General features: G+C 37.4%; 1 protein-coding gene across 1 annotated transcript; it reads right to left on the bottom strand.

Moving 5' to 3' along the window:
- Window positions 1-1,250: 1,250 nt before the first annotated feature.
- Window positions 1,251-24,655, bottom strand: LOC106640965 (uncharacterized). The gene is made up of 6 exons (XM_014355154.3): window positions 24,420-24,655; window positions 15,989-16,378; window positions 9,653-9,782; window positions 6,543-6,731; window positions 4,044-4,180; window positions 1,251-3,270 (listed from the first exon to the last, which is right to left on the bottom strand). Exons 3-6 carry the CDS (start codon window positions 9,776-9,778, stop codon window positions 3,111-3,113), a joined length of 612 nt encoding a protein of 203 aa, XP_014210640.1. The 5' UTR covers window positions 9,779-9,782; window positions 15,989-16,378; window positions 24,420-24,655; the 3' UTR covers window positions 1,251-3,110.
- Between the last annotated feature and the right edge of the window lie 1,898 nt (window positions 24,656-26,553).

Below are 26,553 nucleotides of genomic sequence, written 5' to 3'. Positions count from 1 at the left end.
AAAACATTTCGTTTTCTATCAATCTTCGTTATCTTATGATATTAATGAAAAAAACAAAAAAAAAACTGTTTAATTCGGTTTATTTCCGCTCGATTGTCAAAGCTGCTTAAATTACTAATATCATATTCTTTCGGCTCGTTTCAATCTCGGATCCTGAAAAGTTTCAAGCCATCATGATATAATAAATCATTTATTTAATCAATTTCGCATTGCAACATCCGCACGTGTGCATACACAAGTATACATACGTGTACACGTGCATTTGTGTGCAATTTATACATACGCAAGTTATTCACGTTCACTCACTCAACTCGTATAGGTATACTGATATACATAAAAATTAAAGTTCGGTACGTAACGTATATATTTATAAGTATATAAATGGTATTGGACGCTATGTATTTCTCGCTTTTTTTTTAAATGCAACTTTCCATATGTAATATAACATACATGCCTGTATACAAATGAATGCGCGCGCGCGTGTGCTTGTGTGCCTGCCAAACTGTAAAAAAAAAAAAAATCACGAGATGTAGAGGTAATAAAAATTGACACTGTACATTTCAATGTATCGAAGCTCTCAGACTTTTTGAGCATCTTGTAGTCATCAACCTGATCCGGCCAATCCGGTTTTATTCGTGGTACGAAAAAGAATACGTGCCAAGAAGAGAAAAAACAATCCAAATAGTGTGAATTTTGTTTCCAATCTTTTGATTCTAAAAATAATTTATAAATGAGTATTCGCTCGGAGCGAGCAATGAAACAATTTTTAACTTGAGCTTCGGATTGCTTATAGAGCGGATACTTCATGTATTAAACATTTTTTTTTTTTTTTCCATCTGTCCAATTTTCTTCTCGTAAAACAAAGCAAAGCTAAACAAGTAAGCAGGACATCGAATTATCGGCAGTGCAGACCTATCTCGTGATTTTTCACAGATTTCGACGTGTAAGTACACACATCCACGATTCGACCGCTCGCTCTTTCTCCTCTCGTCCTGCGTCACCCGACCCACAAGGAAACGCGAGAAGCCCAAGAGTATATTATATTATAAGCGAAACACACCCAAGGCAACATACGAAAAAAACACACGGTAGGAAAAAAAAGGATTGTATGGTTGTATATATACGGTGTCGTAGCCCGTGATTTGCTGGCTCAGGGGAAAAAAAAAAAAAAAAAAAAAAAAAAAACCACCAGGAGGAAGAGGGGGTACTTAGTATAAGGTACGCGCACGAGCTCGCGCGTGGAAGCGTTTACGTGTAAGCGCGCGCGATACACCCCGAGCATACGTCGACTAAGTATATATATATATACTACTCGTTGGCCCGCATTCTTTTTCGGCATCGGCGGCGAGAAAAGTTCATTGACGCCGCGCAAACAGCATCGCCGGGACTACAGCGGCATATCGGCACTTTTTTCGGCTGAACCGTTACCTTAGCCGCGATGGCCCGGAGCTGATCCTTTTTCTTCGCTCTCGACGAGCCAAAGTTACATCGAAGCTTCGATGTGCCACTGCTTACGGCTACCGCCGACGATGCGCCAGGTAATCTTCTCCCTTGGAATGTTATGCGATAGGTACACTGATGCACGCGCCTTCTCGCCCTGCCCGAGCAACGGGCGGTATTCTTTTTCACTTGCTTCACTGTACATTATACGTTTGCACTTTGCGTCCTTTATTTCGAAATCGCATCGTTTTTCAGCGGAGAGAGGAGGAACTCGGGGGGAAACCGTCTTGTTTTGTTTATTTATTTATTTTTATTTTTATTTTTTTTTGTTCACCTACATCGCACCAGCGTAGTTCACAAAATCTCTTGCACAAATCCTGATCGAAGCGATGACGCGTTAGTGTCGATAAAACGTATCGCCGGTTGATGGACATTAATCCGTTACCGCGAGGACAATTGTTTCTTTGACACCACTTTCCCGAGGAGCGAAGCAAATATAGGCAATTTTGCCATTTCACCTGGAACTCACTAGCGGAGCACTGAGATTACGCGTGTAGCACTTGGATTTTTTATTTTTTAAAATTTATTTTATTTTATTTTTTTCGTCGTCCTTGCAAACACGTCGTGTCTAAAGAAGGAGGAAATATAACCATCCATGGCAAAAGTCTCTTCGCAGCGAGAAAGATTTGTATCCATACCTATGCACGTGTGCTTCGAATTTTGACTAAAAGTCGCGAACGAACGAATAAAAAAAAAAAAAAAAAAAAAAAACATCAACAATCGGTAAACTAAAAATAATAATAGATTAATATAATTATTATTATTATTATCATCATCATCATGTGTCGTAAATATATTAAAACATATATCATTGTTTTTTATATGTGTATACATATATATTATTTTATATAAATATATATATATAAATGCCGAACGATCGGCCAACTCATCCGAAAAACAACACGAGGTTTCGTATCACAGTTTTGCCCCTCCGAAATTTGCTAAACAAACTTGTGTGTCTCCTTTGCTTATACTTTTATTTTTCATTGTCTTGTCCCCCTCCTTCATCATCCGACACCACAGTCGCCGTCGTCGTCCTCGCGGATCCATTCGCGTGTTCCAGATTCAGTACACACAAATACACACACACACTGGTACATTTTATGTTGTGTCAGACTTGAGATATAGATCGGTTGGGCGTACAGTGTGGTATTAGTCGTAATGGTAGTATAGCACTTAGCATCCGGGGACCGACCAACTGTACGACGGTGAAAGGCAAAATCTCTTTTCCTTCTCCTCCTCCTCCTTCGAGCTCTTTTTTGATCCTCGTTTTTTTTCCTCCCTTCCCTCTCTCTCTTTCTATCGACAACAACAAACACACCTGTCGAACGAAATTCACTGTGTATGCACTTCCTCCCTCTATATCTCGGTTCACTATGTATTTATAAACACTGCGCACGGGTACTGTTTTTTTTTATTTTTATTTTTATTTGTTTTTTTTTTTTTTTTTTATTCTTCTCTCCCTCTTTCCGTTGGCTCTTCGCGTTGTACGCGTTTTCCACCTTTGAGCGAAGGAGATGCGGCGACGGATAAGGAGATAAAGAAAGAGAAATCTTGTATAGGTGCTGAACGTTGCAAAGTTATATTACGTCCCGGAGCGTCCTCGTTGTCTATATCCTACGCTCGAGGTCCTCGTGCAGGAGACTGTTGTTGTTGGTCTCGTGCAGCGAGCCGGGCGATGCTTCTTCCGGTTGCTCGTCCCCGCCGCTCAGCTCCAGTTGGCCGGTGCTGCTGTCCCCGCTGCTCGAGCCGCACTCGCCGTCCACGAATCTGCAATCATTACCGTTTTTGTCATTTGGGCGTGTATATACTTGCGATCGCGCGAAAAATCTCGGCTTTTGAACGACACTTTTTTGTGATTATTACCGTGACTTTGACGTTTTTTTTTTTTTTTTTTTTTTTTTTTTTTTTTTTTTTTTTTTCCAATTGAAGAAACGTGTTCTAAAGCAATGGATTTAATACAAGTACGTTAAATTACTCGCCGTTTTATTTGCATACCCTGTTTTATTTGCTTTAGCGAATCAGGTACGTACTATTTTTTTTTATCAGTTCCCTGAAATTACTATCGCACGAAAACACTTACTTTATATTGATATAGCTGCGGTGCATGTTTTAAAAATATTTTTTATGCAACCTATGCTCCAATTAAATTTTCAGCAGCTATTTTACCGTCGAATCACGATGAGGGGTATACACATTTTTAATTACAATTTTATCGCTTATTCCGATTACTTCTATAAATAATAGCTTTACGTAATACGCATTTTTATAAACGTCGAAAAAAAAAGAGCTGCCTTTTTCAATAGGTCTTATCGAACGTCGATAATTAATTCCAAAGTTCAATGAGAAAAAAAACCAACGAGCAAAAACAATAACCCTTTTCAAGAACGATTTCACCACGAGAGTCAAAACTTTTAAATTATAAAGTTGCGTATGATTGATAAACAAAAAAAATCTTTAGGCAACAGAGCGATCGGCCTCTGCCCGAAAGATAAGGCAAGAAAAATAATAATAAGTAACACAATGGAGGGATAAAAACTTACGTGTAAGGCTGTTCCTCGCCCCGCATCTCGCATATGACATTCGTCAGAGCCATTATATAATTCTTGGCGAGCGTGAGCGTTTCGATTTTGCTGAGCTTCCTCTCCATTTTCACGTGAGGTATGACTTCTCGCAGTTGCTGCTCGGTAACAAAACAAAACATATCAACGATCTAATCTCGGAGCGTGTGTTTGCATTTGTAAATTATATCGTACATTGTCACGTATATTGGTAGATTTTTTTTTATTTTTTTTTTAAATTATGCAATGATGAATTTACCACTGTTTTGAGTAAATTGATTTATTGTTAATATCTCTCGGTCTTTAGTTTTATTACATTTAGGAGGGAAACGATAATGTTAAGACGTGTTGTTTAAAAAAAAAAAAAAAATTTAATGCTTCATTCGCACACGTGTGTAAGAATTAACAATTTTTTAATTGTAGTGACTGAGGAAAAAAGCTTTATTTTTCAACCGATGCTCATTTTTTAACGATTGGTTGTTCTCTCTTGGAATTTCGTACTCACTTTTAGCAAAAAATTCAAGCTTGATTCAACATTGTCGATTGAAAAAAGGCAAAATATGTTGATGTGACATATGTTTGTATGTAGTTTCAGTAAGAAATTTGATAAAAATTGCTTTTTAAAATACTGTTGAGAGACAAATTGTTTTAAGTACCGCACTCAGACATTACAAATCATAAAAAAGTAAACAAAAAAAAAATGACGCATCAAGAAGTAAATAATTTTTACTGAACAAACGCAAAGAATCAACCAAATAAGTAGACAAACGAACAAATGAATGAAAGTAACAAACAAAATTTTGAAAAACATACGATATTATTTAGTACATTTCAAAGCTTCGATTGATGTAAATGTAAAAATGTTTCGTTTATTTTTATGCTGATATCGAAATTCATCCAGCCTTTATCATATCCATGTAAATGTGACTGCAAACAATCATTAATGTTACGTCATGTACTTTTGAAAAACAGGACAATTAATGCCGTAATTCAATAAAAAAATTTAATTATTTGATCGATGGAAAAAAGAAAAAAAAACATGAATAAGCCTAAGGTGCCCTTATTCTTGTATTCCCCCAACATCAGTGTAAAAGTCAGATGGTAAATTTACCCAGGAGAGAGCAGCCATACGTCACACGTACGTGGGTATATGTCCTCTATTTTTATATCAACGAGCTCGATTTCACAAATACAGGCATCTGAATACCCTCAGCGCGCAGAGAGAGAGAGAGAGAGTACCTATCGGGCGACGGGCTATTTTCGCGCTCCATATCCGCGAGGCGCATAAATTTTGACGGCTTACAGGAATACCGAGAAACCGGTGCTACTGCTCTATAATACGTCCTGCCATTCATCTTTTCTCGCGCATATACCCATACCCGTACAAAAAGAAAGAAAAATCAGCATCGCAGAAATTCACACGTCGACGTCGACGTCTCGATAAGCTTGGAACACTAATCGTGTATGGATACGTGCATGATCATAAATATATATATATGTTCTGCCACCGCAACGAAAGGCCATCGGGGCGTAATATTAAAGTTCAAGTGCAAATTTCACGCGGACAAATTTCAAGAGTCATATGAAGTGTCATTTTGATGTGCTGCAGGCGATTATGTGCTTTCAAAATTCACTGGGTCATTTCTTCATACCGAAATGGCGATAATAAAAGTGTTCCCCTGAATGTTTAATCGTAAGTAATACACTCCCTCTGGCAATAGCCTCCTTCAACGAGGCTAGCCTTATATTATTGACAAACGGGTTTTTTTTATTTTTTACAAACTTTAATTCGAAATTAATGAGTTTTCCTATCAAGCGCCAATTAAGTTACTCTGTCCAGAAGCGCGTAATCGACTGTTTCGGGTGTTTGAGCTTCAAAGTTTTATCTGTGTATTTTTTCATTCCTCGTAACAAAATCGAGGTACAATAAAGGTGACTTACAAAAATGCAAACCAATCAGGTGCATATACCTATTATATTTGCGTACGTGTACGAGGAAAAAAAAAAAAAAAAAAAAAAAAAAAAAGGCAGAGGATGAGCTTGAAATGTACAATGCATCAGTCGATAATCTGAATCGGCACTATTGTTGTTGTTGTTGTTTTCTTCTTCGTTGTATCACGTACGGCCGCACATACTTATTTTGCGCAAAAAAATATTTCATCACGTTGTAGATAAAAATTGTTTGCAGCCCTGTACATGTGTACACATTACGCGATCATTTTTTTTTAAATTTATTTATTTTTTACTTTATTTTGGTTTTTTTTCTGCTCAATTTAAATTGCTATACTTGGAGCGCCCCTGGGGTTACTCTCGAGCACGCACCTAAAGCGATTGTAGCTCGGATCAAATAATATACAGATATATGGATTGTAGCAGCTCGAGAGTAATTATAGATCGGAAGAATGGCTTTGCGTGAGAAATGATGAGAGAGATGAAACAACGATCGAAGTAGAGGAGACGCTATGGGGCAGGTGATCTCACCTCGAACGCGTCGTTGAGCGAGTGCATCCTCATCCTCTCGCGCTCGTTGCTCTCGAGTCTCCTGAGGGTGCGTTCCCGCGCGGAGATGCCATTTTTTCGTCTGCGAGTCGTCGGTGGTGCGCCTCGGCTGCGCCGTTTCATCCGCTTTGGGCCCCGATCGCTGCCGCTGCTGTCACTCTCGTCGCCCACCTGTGTGACAACCTTTAGTTAGTTTGGTTGAGACCACTATTCTAGGCGATAGGGGATTGATTGGAGATTTTTTTCTATTTTTTTCTTTTTTTTTTTTTTTTTTTTTTTAAGTACGAGAAATACACTTTAGATGAAAAAAGAAAATAGGTTTTTCGACCGGGAGTTCAAAGTTCTAAGTGAAGGCTTTTTAATTTTTTATTTTTACGTAAAGAAATTACGTTGGAGGTACGAAAATAATAATCCCAGAACCATGTCACGTGCTTTAAAAAAAGACACCTACTATTTTTAATGATACATTAGTCGGTGATGTCAATGTACAATGTCAACACCTCGGGGCGAAAAAGCGTTATCTCGAAAACTTTTTAATAGGAAGAAAGCGGTATCTTGGACGATCTTTTTTGGTATTTCAAAAATGCTCGCATTTGGTGATGAACTTGATGGATTTTCGTAATAGGTAGTTTTTCGTCGAAGGAGAAAGATAAAAATTAAAGTTTTTTTTTTACACATGCCTTTGTGATTTTTTTTTCTCTTGTATTATTTAGAAAACAACAGTAGTAGTGAGAATAATAATAAATTACATTTTTAATGTGGAGCTTTTTTTTTTCTACGAGGTGTCGGTATGTAGGATATATGCGCCATTGGCTCGAGATTTTGTTGAATCGAGTAGATGTAATTACAAGATACATACTCATTTGATCGGTTATTCCGAGTATTTAAAATCACGAAAATTAAATTTGTTAATGTTTATGCGCGATCGAGTGATTTTCGGGGATTTTCGTCGATAAACCGAGCGGTAACTTGAGAATCGATCGGCCAGATGGTACCTATATTTTTATTTTTATTCAAGAATGTCTCGACGTTTTAATAATAATCTGCTGTTGAGATACACCCAGTACATTGAAAATATAGTCCGAAGCCAACATAACGCCGTTACGAGTATCATAATTTTGTGTTTCGACATCACTCGTGCAAAGATATTATACCTTGTATAAAACCGGTGCATGTACATTATTACACCATTAATTTCGCGAGATTTCGCTTTTTTCTCTCGATAGATTAGACTCTCAATTTTATTCACGACTACGTACAGAATTATCGAGGAGGAAAAAAAAAGGCAAATTGAAAATAGAAATAACCCTGTGGCACGTAGGTATACGTATACTAGCCATAAATAACAATCACGAAGGTATTATAAACGTAAAAATCACGGCTAACAGCAAAAGTAAAAAAAAAATAAAAGAAAAAAAAAACAATAAATAAAAAAAACTTCATATCTCTAATAGGATCTTCCAGTGTATGTGTTTCAAGGCCTATACCCCTCGTTCGTTAAAAATTTAATCGCTTATCGAAGATAATTTCTCTCTGCCGCTTGGCCGATTGGAGGCTACAGCAACAACCGACGGGATTGAGAAATCAATATTTATTTGCGAATTATTAAAACACCATCAATATTTTAATGCCTAGATAAAACACAATCAGCCGCTCCCCCCGTCCATCTATCGCGTTGGCAAAGCCGCGAATTTTACGGACCTCAGCTCAATTGAATCTTGGATGTGGGATATTATTATACTTTATGAGTTATTATGTATGGCGGACCGCGATAACGACTTGAAAAAAATTTCCCCCGGCCTGTGCGTAATAATTACCGACCGTCCAAAGTAAACATTTGACGCGAAGATAAGATACTTGTGTACGGCGATTTTCCAATGCTCGTGCTCGGCGTGAGCCGCGTCAAGTGCGAAACTCGGAAAAACACGATAAGTGTGTGTATAAAAAAAAAGAAAAAAAAAAAAAACCTGCGAAAAATCCCGAAGCATCAGCAGTACATAATGGATGCCAATGACGAGCGCTAATTGTCGCTTTACAACGCGATCGGGAATAAAAGAATGTACTCGCTCCGACAATGAGGAGAAGAAGAAGGTACACAGTCGCGGGGGGCCGGGGAGACAAGGCACCAGACTGGAAATTCGAGTTATGCAAAATGCGCGCGAGCCGACGAATGCCCACATGGCGGGAGGTGTATAGGTTACCACCGACTCTCGGTTCCGTGAAATTTTTTTTCGACCGAGCATCAACGAAATCGCTTCGCGTTTCTCACCTTTGACGCTGTTAAACTTCTCACGCGGTAAAAACCCACGTACACGTTCACGCTGTACGCGTATGAATATGTATATGTACATAAAAATCCATTCGACTGTCCGTCGGGCGATTAAACGAGACGCGCGGCTTGAAAAATTAAGAACTCGGCTCTGCCAGCGAGAGATGGATTTTTATCGATCCCCTCGGAAGACGGGGACGATTTGTTTGCAGGAAAAGTTTTCCCTCGAGAATTCGGCGACTCGGTTATCTCTCGCCGCGTGCTTTCTCCCGGCGCGCACGTCACATGTAAGTATACTGTTTTTTTTTTTTTTTTTTGTTTTTTTCGTACTTGGAGCGGCTGATTTTTTCCAGCAAAAATAATCACTGTTGTTTTTTGAGAGGGAAAAAGACAACTCGACTATCCGTAAAGTAATGCCTGAAAATATAATGCTTCGCGTTATGTGAACGAGCACGAAATAAAGGCGTTGACGGCGTCGAATTCGCGCGTCGCATATGAGAAAACCAGGCACGCGATAGCGGATCCGAACAAGGAAGGAAGTGCCGCACACGTGTCTGCGTACGTAATGAGCCAGCCTATATCTCCTGTCTCCTGTGGTTTCTTTTTTTTCTTTCCCCCCCTCCATAATATACCGTCCAGGCGACTCGTAAGCGCGAAACTACGCGCTGATCGAAGCAAATTTCACATTCGCCTCGGCCGCGCATGATTTTGCGGTGTAGCTGATTAATCGACGGTTCGTACAGGTGTGAGAGAAACAAGTTCATGTTTACGAAAGGGTCGTTGTACAAGGGAGGGCAAATAATAATAGGGTAGCGATATTCACCTCGGCGACATGGTGGCGGCCTCGTTTGCCTGTCAAGGAGTCAACGGAGGCGTCGTCCAGGTCGATGTACATCTCCTGATCGACGGAGTCCTGGTCGCTGCCCGACAACCTCTCCAGATTTCGCATTATCCTGGAATTGAAAAAACATCCTCATTAGTCGACATTCAATTCTAATTGACCAGTGGAGATAAGCACTGATCGGTCAAAGTATAGACTAAACGCTTGGGGGCATGTGTCGCTTGGTTTATTTCTAACGCGGTTAATGTCTCATTTTGCCCCGGGGCTCCTTTTTTTTCTCATTAGAAGATTAATCTGTATATTGTTTGAAGACTGATCTTTTCTTTTTTTAATATCGCTAATGGCAATGGTTACTAATGGGGGTATTCTGCTTGCGCTGGGAAACAAATAGAAATAGAGCCAAGTCGAGTTATCAATTAATTGAAACCGCGATAGAGGAGAGTGTAACTGGAGGCCAGTTCGCTGTATTGTCTTTTATCGCGAACAATTGCAATGATACATCCTACAACTCACCACTAAGGTCTAAAATTAATTTTGATGGCCAACATTAAAATTCAAAAAGTACTTTTCACTTTGAAGTGCATATTATTAGTTTACTCGTATTACGTTTTAATTTATTTAATATATAATATTGGTTAACTATAGAGAAGATGCAGGGCCATCCCATCCCCATGGGCCAAAAACGTCTCTCGAGAAATATTGTATAATAGCTGGTTCTACAGAATGCGATTTTCGTGGTATTATTTAAAGATGTAAATAAAATTAGCTTCCGTACTTCTGCATGTCTGATGTGATACATAATTACAGTATGTAGCTGCTCGTCGCGTAATCACAGGCTACTTTGTCATTCTAATGCAGCCGAAGACGATTGCCACTAGCTGATCAGGTCTAGTGTTCTTTAGCAGACCGTGAACTTTTTTTTGTTTCTACAGCGATATGATAATCTGTTTGAGCTTATCGCGGGTAACAGTTTACCGCAACACGCACGTGTTTTATCACTTTGAAGATGTTTAGGGGCAAAACGGGCAACTCTACACGCGTAGACGATACATCGGTATAATATTGGATCTTTTTTTTTTTTTTATCAATGTGTGCCTGTTTACACGGTACATCTATACATATGCTTACAAGTATATAGATTTTTAATTTCGTCGTGGATGACTGACTGTGCTTCTACGCAACTTTTTAATAGTTTCTATCGCTTTTATTTCGCAAAAATACTATAATTTGGAAATTCTAGTTTGTTAAACCATATATGCTATCTCAATGAAAACTTGAAAAGTTGCACGTTGTTGATTGCAAAGAAATCCAAAATCGATAAACATGCAGGCGACTGCGGCTTGGAAAAGTCATACTTTGCGAATTTTTAATTCATAAACTGTGAGTTTCATAAAAAAAAATTGAGAATGAGCCAATAAAAAAAAATGCTATCACCTGGTTGTTCGAAAAACAACACATGCTCATTTCTATGATTGAAAAATGTAAAAAGACCAAAAAAGTACATGTATAGCGTAAGGTGTTTGTGTGCATTTGCGTTCGTTGATACGTATGTCTACGTGGATGTATGTAATGCGTTGTAAACAGTGAGCATAAGTGACGCTACAAATTGGGTCAAGGTGCAGCGAACCGATCAAGTTCATTGACACTTTGCGCCTACTGTGCGCGTATACGTATAGCCGCGAGAGAGCGGCATTCCGTAGATTTTTCTTCCCCCCCGTCCGTCCGTTTTTCCCTGCACGCATGGGTATGACCACGGTCGCTTCATCGACGCAAAATACATTGGCATCCGGCATCGACCTTGACTCTCGATTTTTAACTATGATTCAAAAAAATTTTCGCCCTTTCACTTTCGATACCGTTTAATAAAATATCGAGCTTTGACGCACGTTTCGTGCTATATACATGCGTGTAAAAAATGCTGCATCGCGTTTTCGTTGGAGAGGAAAAAAATTCGTACCCTGAGGAACGTGATATTAGGTAACAGGACGAGACGTTTTTTTCCACTAGTAGTTGTCGATAAAAGAGTATATCGAGTTATCGTGAGTATGAGCGGTCGAACAAAACTTTGTTAAAATTAAGCCTACGTAAGACAAACAAGTAAAATGAAAAAAAAAAAAAAAAAAAAAAAAAAATCATTCAGCAACGCGACTGCTTCTACCACTACAAACACCAAGTAAGTACTGCTATTCGCGCGTACTGCGCAAGTTTTTCTCGAGATCGCGTGAATTCCACTTTCCGGCTTCGTAAGCAAGTTAGCACATTTAATGTACATACGTGCCCGCGCATTACATCCGCGATGATCTTTTGCGACTGCACTGCTGCTTCTTGAAATTTTCTTCACGGGGAATTCCCCTTGAGTGCGATTTTACCAATGGTATAATCAAGAGTGAACAAAAAAAAACCATTTATGATAAAAGTGTTTCAATGACGTTCTTACAATCGCGTGTTACAAGCAATAATTAATAAGGAAAAAGTACATACTCACGTTTACTATTTACAGGAAAATCCCGGAAATTGAGGTAGAAAATTCGCTTCCAATTAATAGTAAAACGATACGCACGTCGATTCGTTATCACGGTATTGCCCTGTTGATGAAATAATACATTGTTCGTGATGGTTCATTTAAAACTCATTAAAGAGTTAAAGTTTTTTTTTTCGACCACAAAGAGTAGACACGAGTGAGAAATGCAGGTGTGCCTCGCGTTTTTCCACGAACCGATTTAATACCATTGTTATTTAAATACAGTCATTACAATGTAATCGAAATCTAAGAAACGAGTTATACTTAACCATGGCACATTATAATTCATTACGAGCTATTAACTAGAAATGGTTCCTCAAGTGCGTACATTATTACGATGTTTGATATCGATTCTAATTGAAAACGTATTAGTTACCATTTTTTGCTCGATTTATCATTTATACCTTTTATGCATCGTCTCTACCGTGGTTATTTTATTTATTAAAACTTCTGCCACTTAAATTTGTCTCTAGTAATGAATTTCGTATATAATTTAACAACTCTTTAATGAATAAAGTTTGTGCATTCATTTTTTGATAATTTTTTAAGCATTTATGTAATATGGTTAAGCGGTTTGCTACTTTTTTTTTAAGTGGAGGTGGTTTCCGTAAAAACGTATATTTTCATTAAACTCATAGTAAAATTATCTATAATTATAACAAAAAGTTTTTTGTTTTTTTTATGATAAATGGCTATTTAAGCACTTTTGTCGCTTGCGGAAAAAATTACTCTTCGCTTTCAAAGAGTCGAAATCGTCTACATTAACAATTAATATTGCTAATTTAATTCAATGATAAGTAAAAGTTTAAGAAAGCCATGTGCCATCATACAATTTAAAGTAGTATTTTTTTCACGTTAATAGAGAGCGCGTGAATCATCTCACATTGTTCGATACTCATGGATTCAGAAAATATTACGTCAAACGATGAATATTAAAATTAACCACTGTACAAATTAAGAGAAGAAAAGTAAATATCTTCCCCCACCAAAAAAAAAAAAAAAAAAAAAAAAAAAAGAGAAAAAGAAAAAGAAAGAAAAAAAGTGTGTTGTCCATAAGAAAGCTCTTCCTCCGGGCTCCGGGGGCTTAAAACACATGTGTCTTCGCTCGGGTTATTGATAAGAGTCACCTACACAAACACACCCAAGTGACACTATATGTATGAAAATTACGTTCACGTATAACATAGTTCAGCGCAATTTCCTTGATACTCGTGTACGCTCTAAGTGACGCCGATTGCCGTAACCTTTTATTGAAAGAGAGCAAGAGAGAGAGAGAGAGAAGTGACGTATAGCGAATGAGAGATGTATATTAATTGCGGCTAGAATACGCCGGACGGAGAACCAAGTACGTCTGTTTATGTAGTGTGTCACGAAGACGAGGAGGAGAGGAAGGAGAAAGACATAACGATCAGAGATTACTTTGTTGTTGACTTGTGTCAGGTGCAGTGTTAGGATCAACGAATGTTGCTGTATTCATCAAAGTTTCATTCACTTTGTAAAGAAAAGAATTTTTTAACCTATAGATGACGTTCGTTTATGCAGACACAGCGAACGTACGAGACGAGGTCAATCCATAGTTCATTTACAGCAAAACCATATGATGAAATTAATTTGTATGATTTTACAAAGCGAATTTATAATAATTCGCATCCTTGTCGCGGTGCTAATTCACGGCACAAAAATCATAAAATAACGCCGAGTCCGCATAACACAACATAATATATACGTATACCCACGCTGAGATTTATTTTGTATTCTCTTAGCTAAACTACTGCTGACTTGACGCATACCACCACGCGTGTCGTGCCATTTACTTGTACGATACATCGGTTTGTGTATATATGTATATAAGTGCATCTACGCGGGTGAGCATACGCGCTACAGTACATTGTGCATGACGTGCGATACTAGAGACCTATATAGAGCATTAGTCGCTTTATTCGTTGATTTTTGTGTTGACTGTTGTTTGTGTCATTTTTTCAAAGATAATCTATTGTTTGATCTGATCATCAGAATGATAAGTTGGTCGGAATTCGCCTGATTATGACTCTTTTCCTTTTTAATTCTTAGAATTGAATCGTAAATCACAAATGATGATAAATTTGCATTGTATAAACGTACGTGAAGTTGTATTACTAGCTACGCAAACTCGGTTAATTAATCCCTTTAACGATGTACCAAATTGTCACACGTTATTCGTCCGAAATCAGCGCCAATCGAATCGTACAAAAATTCCTACAGCTTTTGCTTCATCCATAAGACGTATGCGGGTCCAATAAATATTTTTTAATTCATCGTAAATACAGCTATTAAAATAAGTTAATAAAAATAAGTTTCTACTAAAATATACTATATTATGTGTGAAAGGTTTATTTATTTATTTTTTAAATTTTTTCATACGAAAAATTAGTTATATACTGAAAAATGAAAAAACAAACATTTTTTTTAAATGTGATTGATTACATATTTTAGCAATTTCTTGGAAGACATCTGTTTTCCAAAAATAGTTCAGATATTTTATGCCGTTCAAACTGATAAGGAACACGCGTAATAAAACGTTTAAAAAACATTTTTAATTTTATTTGTTAAATTATATAATCTACAAAGTTACGAATAATTAAAGCCAACTTTTGAATTTCAAAAATTGTTTCAAAATTAAATAAACCTGACTAAATTAAATTAATTACCGGTAACTCTGGTTCCTGATTTTTAGGTATTTATATTACCTCTTTCGTAAACAGCTACAATTAACAGGAGTTTCATTGTTTCCCCATGATTTATCTTTTTCTTTGAAATTTGAAAGAAAAATGTTACTTCTGTTAATGGCAGCTATTTTCAGAAGAGATAAGATAAGTATACAAAACTTCAATGAGAAAACGTGGCATTTGTAATATTCAAAATAAACAATGATTAAGAAAAAAATAATGCCAGAAACAAAATTTAAATTCGATTTATTGAGTCATGTATTTTTTCAATTGAAAAACTAATTCTATTTATTATTTTTCATTATTTAGCATATTTCTAACAATCTTTCAAAGACATTGAAATTTTCAACCAATAAGTGCATAGCTTTCTCTCTCAGATCGAAAAATCAAAATAATTTAAATTCATCCTTCATAAATAGTAATGGATCAAATGTTGTCCCACTTGTATTTAAAGTTTAATTTTTCTTTTACTGGTACAGATGTGAGCTGAGATGGAAAAGTACGATATCACGAAATATTTCTTGATATTTTAAATTTCTCAAACGTCATCACACACTGTTTTTTTTCCCACCAGACCAACTTGTGTTTGATTTGCTTTCTTAGATAACGTTAGATGTAATGAAGCTATTTTGACAGCAGGGAAATAGGAAGTAGCTTATGCGTGACGTCGACGTTGTACCACATAATATATATATATATAATAAGCGAGTAGGGAAAAACCCACGAATCCCTCGGACGTTATCTTTGCTTATTTTTATATTTACCAAAGCGTCTTGTCAGTGAACTTTTTGGTTGGTTTTCACGGTTCACACGATTTCCAAGTCATTTCTGTATTTACGACTACGAAATTTCCACCCAAAGTCTCGTTATCAAAGAAAATTTCTTACCACAATACAAATAGAAAAATTGCTTTAATATTTTATTTGTACCAAAGAAATCCATACAGGTGTTCTGTCAAACACATTAAAAAAATCCTTTTTCAGCGATATAAAACATGGGAAGCCCACTCGCCTATCGTCTAATCAAAACAAAAAAGCTTTTGCGTTGGGAGGCAATGATGTGTGTCATAAAATGAACATTGGGTTCACTTACCCCTGGCTAGAAGCCTCGGTCGATTATGTACGTATACAGCTCTGGCTGTGTGTCTCCCGAGAGTCCTCGACTTATCTCAGGAGAACGCCCATCCAACTATTTGTTTTTCTTCGTTGTGTCCTTTTATTCGCTGTTTGGTTGGATTTGACCAACTATTACACTCGAAGGGATCGATTTTAACTCGGAGAAACACCTTTTACTGCGCACGTAGGTATACTAATTGGCTACTGCCGTTATATCTTTTTTTTTTTTTTTTTTTTTTTTTTCAACGTCGAACTATGACACTTTTACCCGTTCGTGGACTGATTCCTTATTTTTCCTCGTCGCGTTTCCAAAGTCGAGCCTATCAAGCCTGCGAATCACGTCGCATCGCCCAATCGCCGGAGAAATCTGGAACACCAAAAGAAAGAAAAAGTTGATTTAATTTTACGGATGTGCAGAAGTTACTCTTCTTTAAAGTAAAAATAAAACATTTTCATCCAGGATATTAAGGTTTTATTATTTTTTTTTTTTTAATATCTGCCATGGCTTGAGTAGTTAGGTATACGCATGTAGGATTCGTACACAGTAATAGAAAGATACTAGAATAATTTTTATTTCAACGAAGCGAGCGCAATCGCCACCATGAAATAACCAGCCCTCGATGTTACGCGTCAATTTGATACACAATTATTTAGCGCACCCATGGAAATCAGTACTTTCGGTATGTTTCAATTGCTATCAGGGCAATTTATTTGGGCAAACACTGTTGTTTTTTCAATGAACTGCAGGGGAAAGGAAAGAAAGGGCCAATACTCTTGCTCCGAGGTAACATCGTTCTCTCAGACTCGGCAGAAAAAAGAAAATGCCTCTCTTTATGATCCTAACTAAGGTGTCCATTCAGGAATCGAGGCGCATCGGTACACGGAGGTGATTGGAGAGCCAGAAAACGGAGCCATCAGAGAGACGCGCGCAATATATATAGGTGCAACGCATGCACAGAAGGAGGAGGCTCGCAAATATTTCGTGAATGAAGCGACGCTCGGCGTGTGTGGCGCGTAGGCGGCGAGGGGTATTGTAAGTATAATTATCCTTTCGCGCGAACGGTGCGAACCTTAGGTCGCGCCGCGTGAGATCGCATCATCAAGGAAAGATCGAGGTATACGCGCGCGACATACAGTCGTATATACTTATATGTACAGATGTATACATGTATAGGTGGAATATAGAATATAATAAAGTGTGTATAGTGGCTGGCTCGTCAGAGCGAAGCACCGCGGCATCGAGCGGTTGCGAATGTACAATCTGTGTACACGTGTATATATATATATATATATATATATATAAGATGATGGCTTTTCCGCCTTTCGCCTCGGCGGTTTTGCGCTGCTCGTCGAGTGGTTTTACTGCTCGAGGTGGAGGTGCCACATTATATGTATACATGTATAAATCGTGGCGGCGGTGCGGCATGCAGCAGAGGAGGCGGCCTAAGAAATGGAGTACTTTCATTTTCGCGTGCGCTAGCGAGAGAGAAGAGTGTATTATATAGGAGAGAAAGAGAGAAGGAGAACGGCAGCGAGCTCGGCATTCCTCGCTAATGGAGATTGCGAAAACGTCTTGAATCACTCTCTCTCTCTCTCTCTCTCTCTCTTCTTTTGCGCGCTAGAGTGTGCACATGTATATATCTCATCACCTACAAGTCCCTGTACACAACACCGGCTTGTAGGTGTGCTTCATCACTGCGATTTATACATATATGTACAATGTGTGCGTCCTTGTGTAAGTATATAATATACAGGGGAAAAAAAATCGGTGGCCAATCGTTAACCTACCCGTACTCCATATCTGTATACATCGAGCTTTGTTTTCCATCTCCGACTTTCTCCGATGCTCGCTTTGATTTTCCGCGATTATTGATGACCGACTCGCTTGATGTTTGCAAACGATCGGCTGGTGTCTGCGTCCGGTTCTCGAGGCAGAGATCGCTATGTTTTCTTCGATTTTTTTCCTTTTTTTCCAAGCTTGAGATTGAATTTCACGAGGGTTTATAGGTACCCTGGAGTGATTGGAGATGCTAATTCCTAGTTAAATGTAAATCCTCGGTTTTAAAAGCGTTGAGTTATTGCGCAATTTCGTATACAAACATATACATGCGCGGGTATGATTACATTTTTTTTTTTTTTTTTTTTTTTCTATAATTTTAAAATCTCGTACTTTCAAAATACGAGAACTCGTAGTTGCCGATCCAACTTCTCGATCTGAGCGGTTTGGTGATTATTTTGTCAAACGTTTAGTACGCATACGGTTTTTTTTTTTCCTCTCCAGTTTTTTAGTTTTACGCAATGAACGCGTTGTATGAAATTTCATCGCGCAGATTTATTTTGAAATTTTAATGACCTTATTGAAATAAAACGTATTTAATACTTACATTTTATACGATTCTAATTAAGATTAGTAAAAAAAAAAAAAAAAAATCAAACTAACGTATCACGGAGTTATTTTAGCAAAAAAACTTCTCGTACCAACGCTGAAAATCGTTTAAAAATGTATGCACGTCGTAAACTTATGAGAGGTTTTTTTCTTCCACCTGTTGTGTTTGCACTATATATTTAATGAAAATTTCGTTAGGTTCGATGGATTTGAAAGAAAACTCGCGAATCACCTAGTGTACAACCCCCTTTGAACGTGACACATCTCGTGCAAAACGATGAGACTAGAGATCGAAGCTCGTAGGCGCATCTCCTGTTGCAATATAAGTACTGTAGACTCGTCACGTCCGGCAAACAGAAGCAGCATCACCGTGGCCACAAAGACTGGCACAAAGAGTTTATCGGCGACCTATTAAGGGAGAGGAGCAGCTCGCGTCGACCGCGCGGAAGTGCACCGCGACGCACAGTGCGTCTCGCGGTATCTCTCTCTCTCTCTCTCCCTCTCTAGGAAAAGAGTCGCGACTCGTCTGCGGTGTAAGTAAGTATACTTGGACTAGCGCGAGACACCCGACATTCACCGAGTGACTTTGCCGGTTCCTCTACTCTGATGCAGCGTATTATATACCTATAACCTATTTGCAGGATTTCTTGTACGCACATGCGTGTGCTGTATGTGTACCTCGTGCCAGCATCAACCGAACGGCTGATGTAACGTATGGGCTTGCTCTACGAAGACGGCCCGCGACCAACAACCGGACTGTATCCCTCGCTCTCTCGGCCCTATTAAGCTTCTTTTCTCGCGAGCACCGGGGAAAATAACCTGTACGACATCCGGCTTGGGCCTTTGATTACCCTATCTGTTTTCTTTCTCCCGTTCAGTCCCAGTTTTGCACTCTCGGGCGTTGGGAGGTCTCGAGGTACTTATGTGTGTGTGGCATATATACCTATTATGTACCATGCTCGGTTCGTTTGCTCGCGTGCTTGTTGCTTGGCGCTTCGAATCGGGGAGTCGATGAAATGTCACTCTCGCGAGATTAAGTATTGTTTTACTTTTCGGCGAAACGCCGCGTTACTTTCGAGTATATATATAGGTAAGCACCTAATTGGTGATAGATTGTGTGGCCCAATTGTTGACTCGCTGGCTTGCATCAGCAAACGCGAGATAAGATAACATTTCGCTAAATTTGGACGTTATTTGGGGCGCACGTTAAAATTTTTTTTTGCGGACAATTAATTTGAGACTCGTGCTCTTTTTTTTGTTTGATCGGGGAAAAGATAATTGTACCAGTGCCAAGATTTAATAGCTGCCATTTGATTATTGTCGTAGTTATAATTATGTTCGGAGTATACAGATCTTTACATGAAAATGCTTTTTTTTTTCTTTTTCTTTCTTTTTTTTTTTTTTTTTTTTTTTGTAGTGAGCATTTACAACTACCAATGGATTTTAATAGACCAAGGCTAATTTTCTTTCGAACTAAGCACCTAGAAATTTACGGTCGACAGTTAAAAAGAAATTTTTATATGCTTAAGAAACTATATGCATTCATAAAGTTTTGTTGAATTTTTATTTTTCACTTAAAATTAATCCTTTTTTTCTTTATTAGAAAGCTTATTGAGTAGTGGACATTTAATTGAAGAAGAAAAATAGCTTTGACGAGTTAAAATTTAAATATTTCCAACAAAATAGCGATTATTTTTTTAAATAGACAACGCATTAATTGAAAATTTTTTTAAAGCTTATTTGTTATGGTTACATGTGTCACAAAGTTTTTTCGAAAATTATCGAATATTAACAGATACGTAAGCATACCCTTTTTTAACGTTTTTAACGTTTTCCAATGAAAAATGAAGACACCTTTACAACATCTCCGTCAGCAATCCGAGTTTCCATGACGCACTAGTATGATTTTGCATTGTCCAACAAGGTGAATGGGTAATTCTCGCGCTTGCGTTACCTTGGAAAACTACGATGTATCCATTAAACTCTTGTTTATCACGTAAGATTAACAATGTCCCATTGGTAAATAAATTACATGGTCTGCGTGATTTTTGTAACGATTATCATTAAGTACCAATTATTTGTTCATCGGTAAAACAATAAGCTACAACGTGGCAAAAAGTTGAAAAATATGTGTCTATTAATAAACTTGTGATTCAAAACAAAGGAGCCGAAAAAATTGCTTAAAAAGATATTACTCAAGTGCACGATGTCGGTATTTCTTCGAATGAAAAATAAAAACACGTACATATATATATATATATATATATATATATATATATATAAAAGCAAATTTGGGGCTTAGCCTTTCCCCGCAATGTACCGTACAAAAGATAATCGTTGGAGGCATCACTTGAGATTGCCTATATCAAAGACCCGCAACCTTTCAAGGCAGCATCTCTCTCTCTCTCTCTCGTAATGTTGACTTCTCCACTGCCTTCTCTCAGCCAGGAAAAAAAAAAAAAAAAAAAAAAGAGAGAGAAAAGTAAGATTGCACCAAACGGCACTGCCCTTACGAAGAAGGAAACCGAGGAATTTAATAATTTAGCTTCGCGATCGGCCGCTCGTTCTTTATTTTTGCTCATTACATTTTGCGTTTATTTTTCTATCGGTATTTTTGCTTGATAATATTAAAAAATTTTTTTCCTTCGATTTGGCAGAAACGGTCCTCTCTGATACACTTTTGCCGGGAACACGGACATTCATATTTACACACTTTTTTCGCTGAGCACGCCAACTCGTGCAGGTTGTTCGCTTCAACGCGAGCACTTGAACATCATTTTTTCTCATTTGTGTCACTTGGTGTTCATAAATATGTAATACACAGGTGTACCGGGTGTACCACGTCGTTTCACTTTTATTTATTTAGCTTAACGATCCGTCGGTGCTTAGTTATTTCATACGTTTAATTTTTACTCGTTCACTGGTAATAACCATAGCAGATTAAGGCATAAGCAATTGTTAAATATTCTCATAGTTATCAAAATTCTTAACTTTTTAAATTTCTCATTCATCGACCCTAATCAAACTAAAATACAAAAAATGTACTTGTAAAAAAAATTTTTGTTCAAGTTTCCTCGTTCAATTATAGTAGAACTAATAATTACACAAAATTATTCAACGTGCGACTGATTATTATTTTTATAATTATAATGTGCTTCCCCTTGAAATGTATTTCGGTGCTATTTTTTATCGAAATTTTTTTGAGCTGCTACAATCATAAGAATATTAAATGTATTCATCAACATGTTGGAGTATGTTGAAAAAAAGTTTTTAATCAGTGTAGCTTTGGTAGTACTTTCAAGCACCAAAAAATATTAATCGCGACTTTAACTTTGCTTTTTTTTCAAAATTTAATGATAATCAAGAACTGCCAGCATCACTTGTCATATTGCATAAACAATTCGATAAGTCGTGGTATCGGTACTAATCTCTTAACTTTACGACGTACAAGACCTAGCAACAGTTTGGAACAAAGCGAAAAAAAAATTAGCCTAAAAAAAATAAATTAAAAATATAACAGAAAATAGGTATAATAATTTTGATTCACAACCAAAAAATATTATATTTAATTCAGTAAAATTGACTTTGAACACTTCTATGACAACAATAAGCAAACAAGTTTTAACGCTTTATTTTTTAGTAAATTTTGAAATTTATAGAGATGTCTTGTATTACTCATTATTTTTAATAATAATAATTATTATTATTATCGGGCATTCTTGTGAAGTAATCGTGACTAAAAAAAAAAATATTTTTTCCATGATAATTCTGTTTCAATTTATGTAACACACTAGACACTAAACCGGAATGCAAATAAATTAAAAAAAATTTTTTTTAAAACCATCACAAAAATACAGTTTCACTCGAGTAATTCGATATATTACTTCATGTCAGTCACGAATTTTTAACAATCATATTGGATGTGTTGTTTTAAAGAAGAAGATTTTTTAATAATGTCACCAAAAGACTCGCAGTAAAATCTTCACATTTTTCTACCCACCAATACGCGACAGAACTGGCCTATTGAGATCGCGTGCAAAGAAAGAAGAAGAAAAAAAAAGGAGCATTGCCAAGTAATCGCGTAGGTGGATTTTTCGCGGTGACACATACACACGTACATACATACATACGTACATATATATCCACGGACGCAGAGACAGTGTCCGCGTTCGCCTATCGATGAAAGTTTCGTTGTCGAGCCGTAAATACTGCTATATTTATACTGCCGCTTTATCAGGAATGAGAGAAAGAGAGAGAGAGAGAGCCCCGCGAGCGTCTGACAGTTTTGTAACGCGCCAAGTGAAATTTCTCTGGCTCCGGCTTCGGTATCGCGATTCCGGCCGATCTCGCGATTTCTATGCGGGAACGCGCCGTCGCTGCCGTGGAATCGCTCTCGTCCGCTTTTTAACTTGTAATTAAATTGGGTAAGGTTTTTAATTAAAATTATACCTTGGATCGTTTTCTTTTTGCTTTTAAAGTTCAATTAGTTATTTTTTTTTTCTTTCTTTCTTTTATTCATTTTTTTAATCGAAAATTAATGGGATTTATTCGAAAAAATTCACTTAGTTGATATCTCGTGCGGACAATAGATTGCGAAAACTTTTTTTTCCATATCACCGATACGTCGTCGATAAAGTTCTTTATACTCAGAACTCCAATTAACCAATAAATAGCATTTTAAAGTTTATAATTCGACCAGTGCTCCGAGAGTTTGATGGTGTTTTGTTTCATCATCCAAAAGCCACGGTTAAACAAATACCATTGACTCTAAATTTAACAGCGAAGGTGTAAAAATCTCGATGGACACTTGCACGAATGAATTTGATTTAGAATGTCGATAACATTATTTTTCCTTATCGCAACGCGTGTACGAGCACACACGTATATTTTTACACTCGATCCATTTTGTGTCAAATCAAACGATTGAACTTTGTAAAATTTCAATGAAAAAAACTAGTGCACTTCAATTCATCGATATCAGGTGGTTGTTAGAGGTCTAAAAAAACTCGTAAGCAGAGTGAAACAGTATTATGTATTCGTGTTAAAGGCCAGCGTGATTTTCATACTTCTACATGTGTCTATACATGTCTCGTGTTGGAGATTGTGGGGTTTCAAACAATTCCTTTTTTTTTTTCGAGCAATATTTAAATCTTATCAAACATACTCTCAAGATCCAAGTTTTATATAACTTTTCTTTTTTTTCTTTATAAAAAAATAATGTGACTACATGCTTATCGGAAATTTTAATGTTGGCATGTTGAGAAAAAAAGAGGATTAATCTATACTTTTCGAACGATAGAGGAATCTTTTTTTTTTTATCTTTAATGTAAACTTATGCGTACAAGTATACAGACTTGCCCACACCACGGTATTGGAGTCTCGTTTTATCAAAAAACACAGAGATACAGATACAGAAGAAGAGAGAGGGGAAGGAAAAAAAAAAAAAAAACATACGTATATATATAAAGTGAAAAGTGCTTCCCCTTTGAATTTTACGTAAGCATGCACATCAGATACCTACACCTACAAGAGCATCTCACGAACAACAAATACACGTTCCATCAAATCGTGGGTAGCGTTTTTTCCTCCTACCGATTGCTGCGTCAAAGTGAATTCAGTCATTCGTAAAAAAAAAAAAAAAAAGTGGAGGATAAATATTATAGAGTGAAACATTGCAAGCTCGCATATTTTGCGTCACTTCCGTGCACGTAAAAAATGGGTTTATGTTTGGGTTTGTAAGGAAAAGAAAAAAAAAAAAGGTGCGTGCACACGTACCGTTAAACGGCAAACGAAGAAGAAGAAGAAGCCGAAGAAAAAACTAGTGGCCGGCGCATACTACATATTTATTACGTACAGATGTATTAAAAAATACCCGTCTTAATAGGTATTCAATTAGACCCTAACGTATACTCAAAGTAAAAAAAAAAAAAAAAAAAAAAAAAAAAAAAAGATAAAACATAAGGTATATTATAGTTAGCGAGGAATATATATGTAGATGAGAAAACAGTAGAATTCAACGCACTCTTTTTTATCTTCTTATAGGATCTTCTCTCCGCATTCCTGTGCGCGAATGTATTTATTCGTACATACACGTGCGTACATGAAACGTGCATGTGTGTATTTTCACAAGCGGTGACACTGAACGTTGTGCTCGTCCCCCTGGAACTCTGGTGTATGCAAGTACACCCCCAACACGGGGCGAAAAACTTTTCGTCCTGGTGTTACTTTTCGGACGAACGAAAAGAGAAAAAAAAAAAAAAAAAAAGAAAACTACACTTTGACTCGGTCTCTTTGATCGGCAGCGCGTTTTATTCGTACGGAAAAAAACGAACCAACAAGAATTGACGGATCTCGTGGTTAAATAATAAAAATAAATTTTAAAAACCAGCCGAAAGCTGCGTGTTCGCCAGCGATACTACGACTACGGCGACGACGCGCGTGTCTCAGCTGTGCGAACGCCCGATACGGACTGACTATAACTGTAAACGACTACTTGTTGCGGTTATTCCCCTAGCCTCCCGCTCCCCCTCTTCTCCCCTCCCCCCCAAACTCTCCAGGCTTGCTACTTTTGCAGTGTTATCCCCCACTACTCGATAACACGTATGTATATATATATGATACCTATACATGTACTTGATCCCAGCCAGCGTGACTGGCGGAGCGCGTACATGTACATGGGTGATTTTACAAAAACCGCGATATTTCGTGAAGCCTATGTTCAAAAAACAATATTTTGCTAAAAGATGACAGCAAATTATTCTTAAATGTATTTTTTGGTCGAAAAAAAATTTTGTTTTGCGTGGTTGTAAGATACCAAAAAAATAGGGTCGTTACCGTAGTGGGAAGCAATTAAAAATTTTATCCGATTTTATCATTAACGGTTCATGGCACCTATACGCGTTGATTTGAAAATTTTTTTTTTACTTCATATTATTTGAAAGTCTGAAGTGTCAAACATCTTTTCTTTCAGTTTGGAATGATAAAAAAAAATGTTTGAAAAAAGATGGGGCCTTTTAGTCGTGAAGCCGTCATTTGAATTGCGCGCAATAAATGATTTTATTTGTCCATGTGACCAATTTATCGCCACTAAAAAAAATTTACCATTTACCGTCACGATTTTTCAAAGTTTTAAAAAAATTCCTTTAAAATTAAGATGGCTTTTTAAAAAATGTCAACAGCTCCGGGCCCAAAAGTTTCTAGCTATTTATTGAACCTTGCGTGAGATAAAAAACCAAATTTTTAACACCGAATGTCAAAAATTTCATTGTCTCGAAAAGTCGCAGTTTTTCGTGAAACAATCCATGTATAGGCATCAAAGCCGGCTCATGTACCTCCCCTCCTTGCTCTGGATCCCCCACTCCTTCGCGTGTGTATTCTCTCGCTCCATCTCTATCGTATCTCTTGTAAAAAAAAAAGCTTCGACGACGACCGTCGAGTTTGACTTTCTGCCCCACCGAGTCTCTCCCGTAACCGGCTCCGAAAAAGTTACGGTGGCGTCTCCACTGCTTTTTGGTATTTTTAATGGATTTTTGGTCACTGGAATGTCGGCCTTTAAAAAAAACCTGGAAGATTACGGCTCACCGGGCTGTCATTGGAACGCATACATTATATGCACGTATTTACGGACATTCCCGGTTCGTTCCGATCGAGACGCTCGATAGGATTTTTCGGGAAAATCCATGTTTCCCCCGTCTACACTGTACATCCATACATTCGATTTATCATCGGCGATCGTTTGAAATTCTTAGATGCAAAAGGAAGGGGAAAAGGAAAGAGAGAGAGAGAGACTCCATATTATTATAGTCGCGCGTTTCGAAAGCTCACGACGAGTACTTACGGTGAATCCATTGTCGCGAATTCCATGGCTACACGCGTGGACTTTGCAGTTTAATCTTTAAACGTGTGCGCCTAATGGTTTTTTTTTTTTTTTTTTTTTTAGCGCGAGCGAAAGTTTTTTAATTTGGGGGAGGAGGGAAAGCGATTGTTCAACCATTTTGGGGTCTCCCTCGACGATTCGCATTGGAAAATACCTTGCGTTCAATAAACGGTATAAACTCCTAGTCGGCCAAAGGGGGACTGATGGCACTCAGAAATAAAAAAAAAAGTTTTTTAATGGTTGCAAAATCAGCATTGAAGCCAAGGTCGCTCGGCGAGTC

This window comes from Copidosoma floridanum, unplaced genomic scaffold, assembly GCF_036245765.1.
Source record: "Copidosoma floridanum isolate Cflo_tuat_1 unplaced genomic scaffold, Cflo_Japanese_pri ptg000009l, whole genome shotgun sequence".
Taxonomy (NCBI): domain Eukaryota; kingdom Metazoa; phylum Arthropoda; class Insecta; order Hymenoptera; family Encyrtidae; genus Copidosoma; species Copidosoma floridanum.
Note: the sequence above shows the minus strand (reverse complement) of the source record. Positions and strands in the feature narration are given on the sequence as shown.

Bases quoted from the DNA above. Each gene is read 5' to 3' on its own strand.
- LOC106640965 (XM_014355154.3), bottom strand. From the start codon at position 9,778: ATGCGAAATCTGGAGAGGTTGTCGGGCAGCGACCAGGACTCCGTCGAT. The intron at 6,732-9,652 runs GTGAATATCGCT...GTTGTCACACAG, and splicing joins GCCGCCACCATGTCGCCGAG to GTGGGCGACGAGAGTGACAG. The intron at 4,181-6,542 runs GTGAGATCACCT...GTTACCGAGCAG, and splicing joins CGCTCAACGACGCGTTCGAG to CAACTGCGAGAAGTCATACC.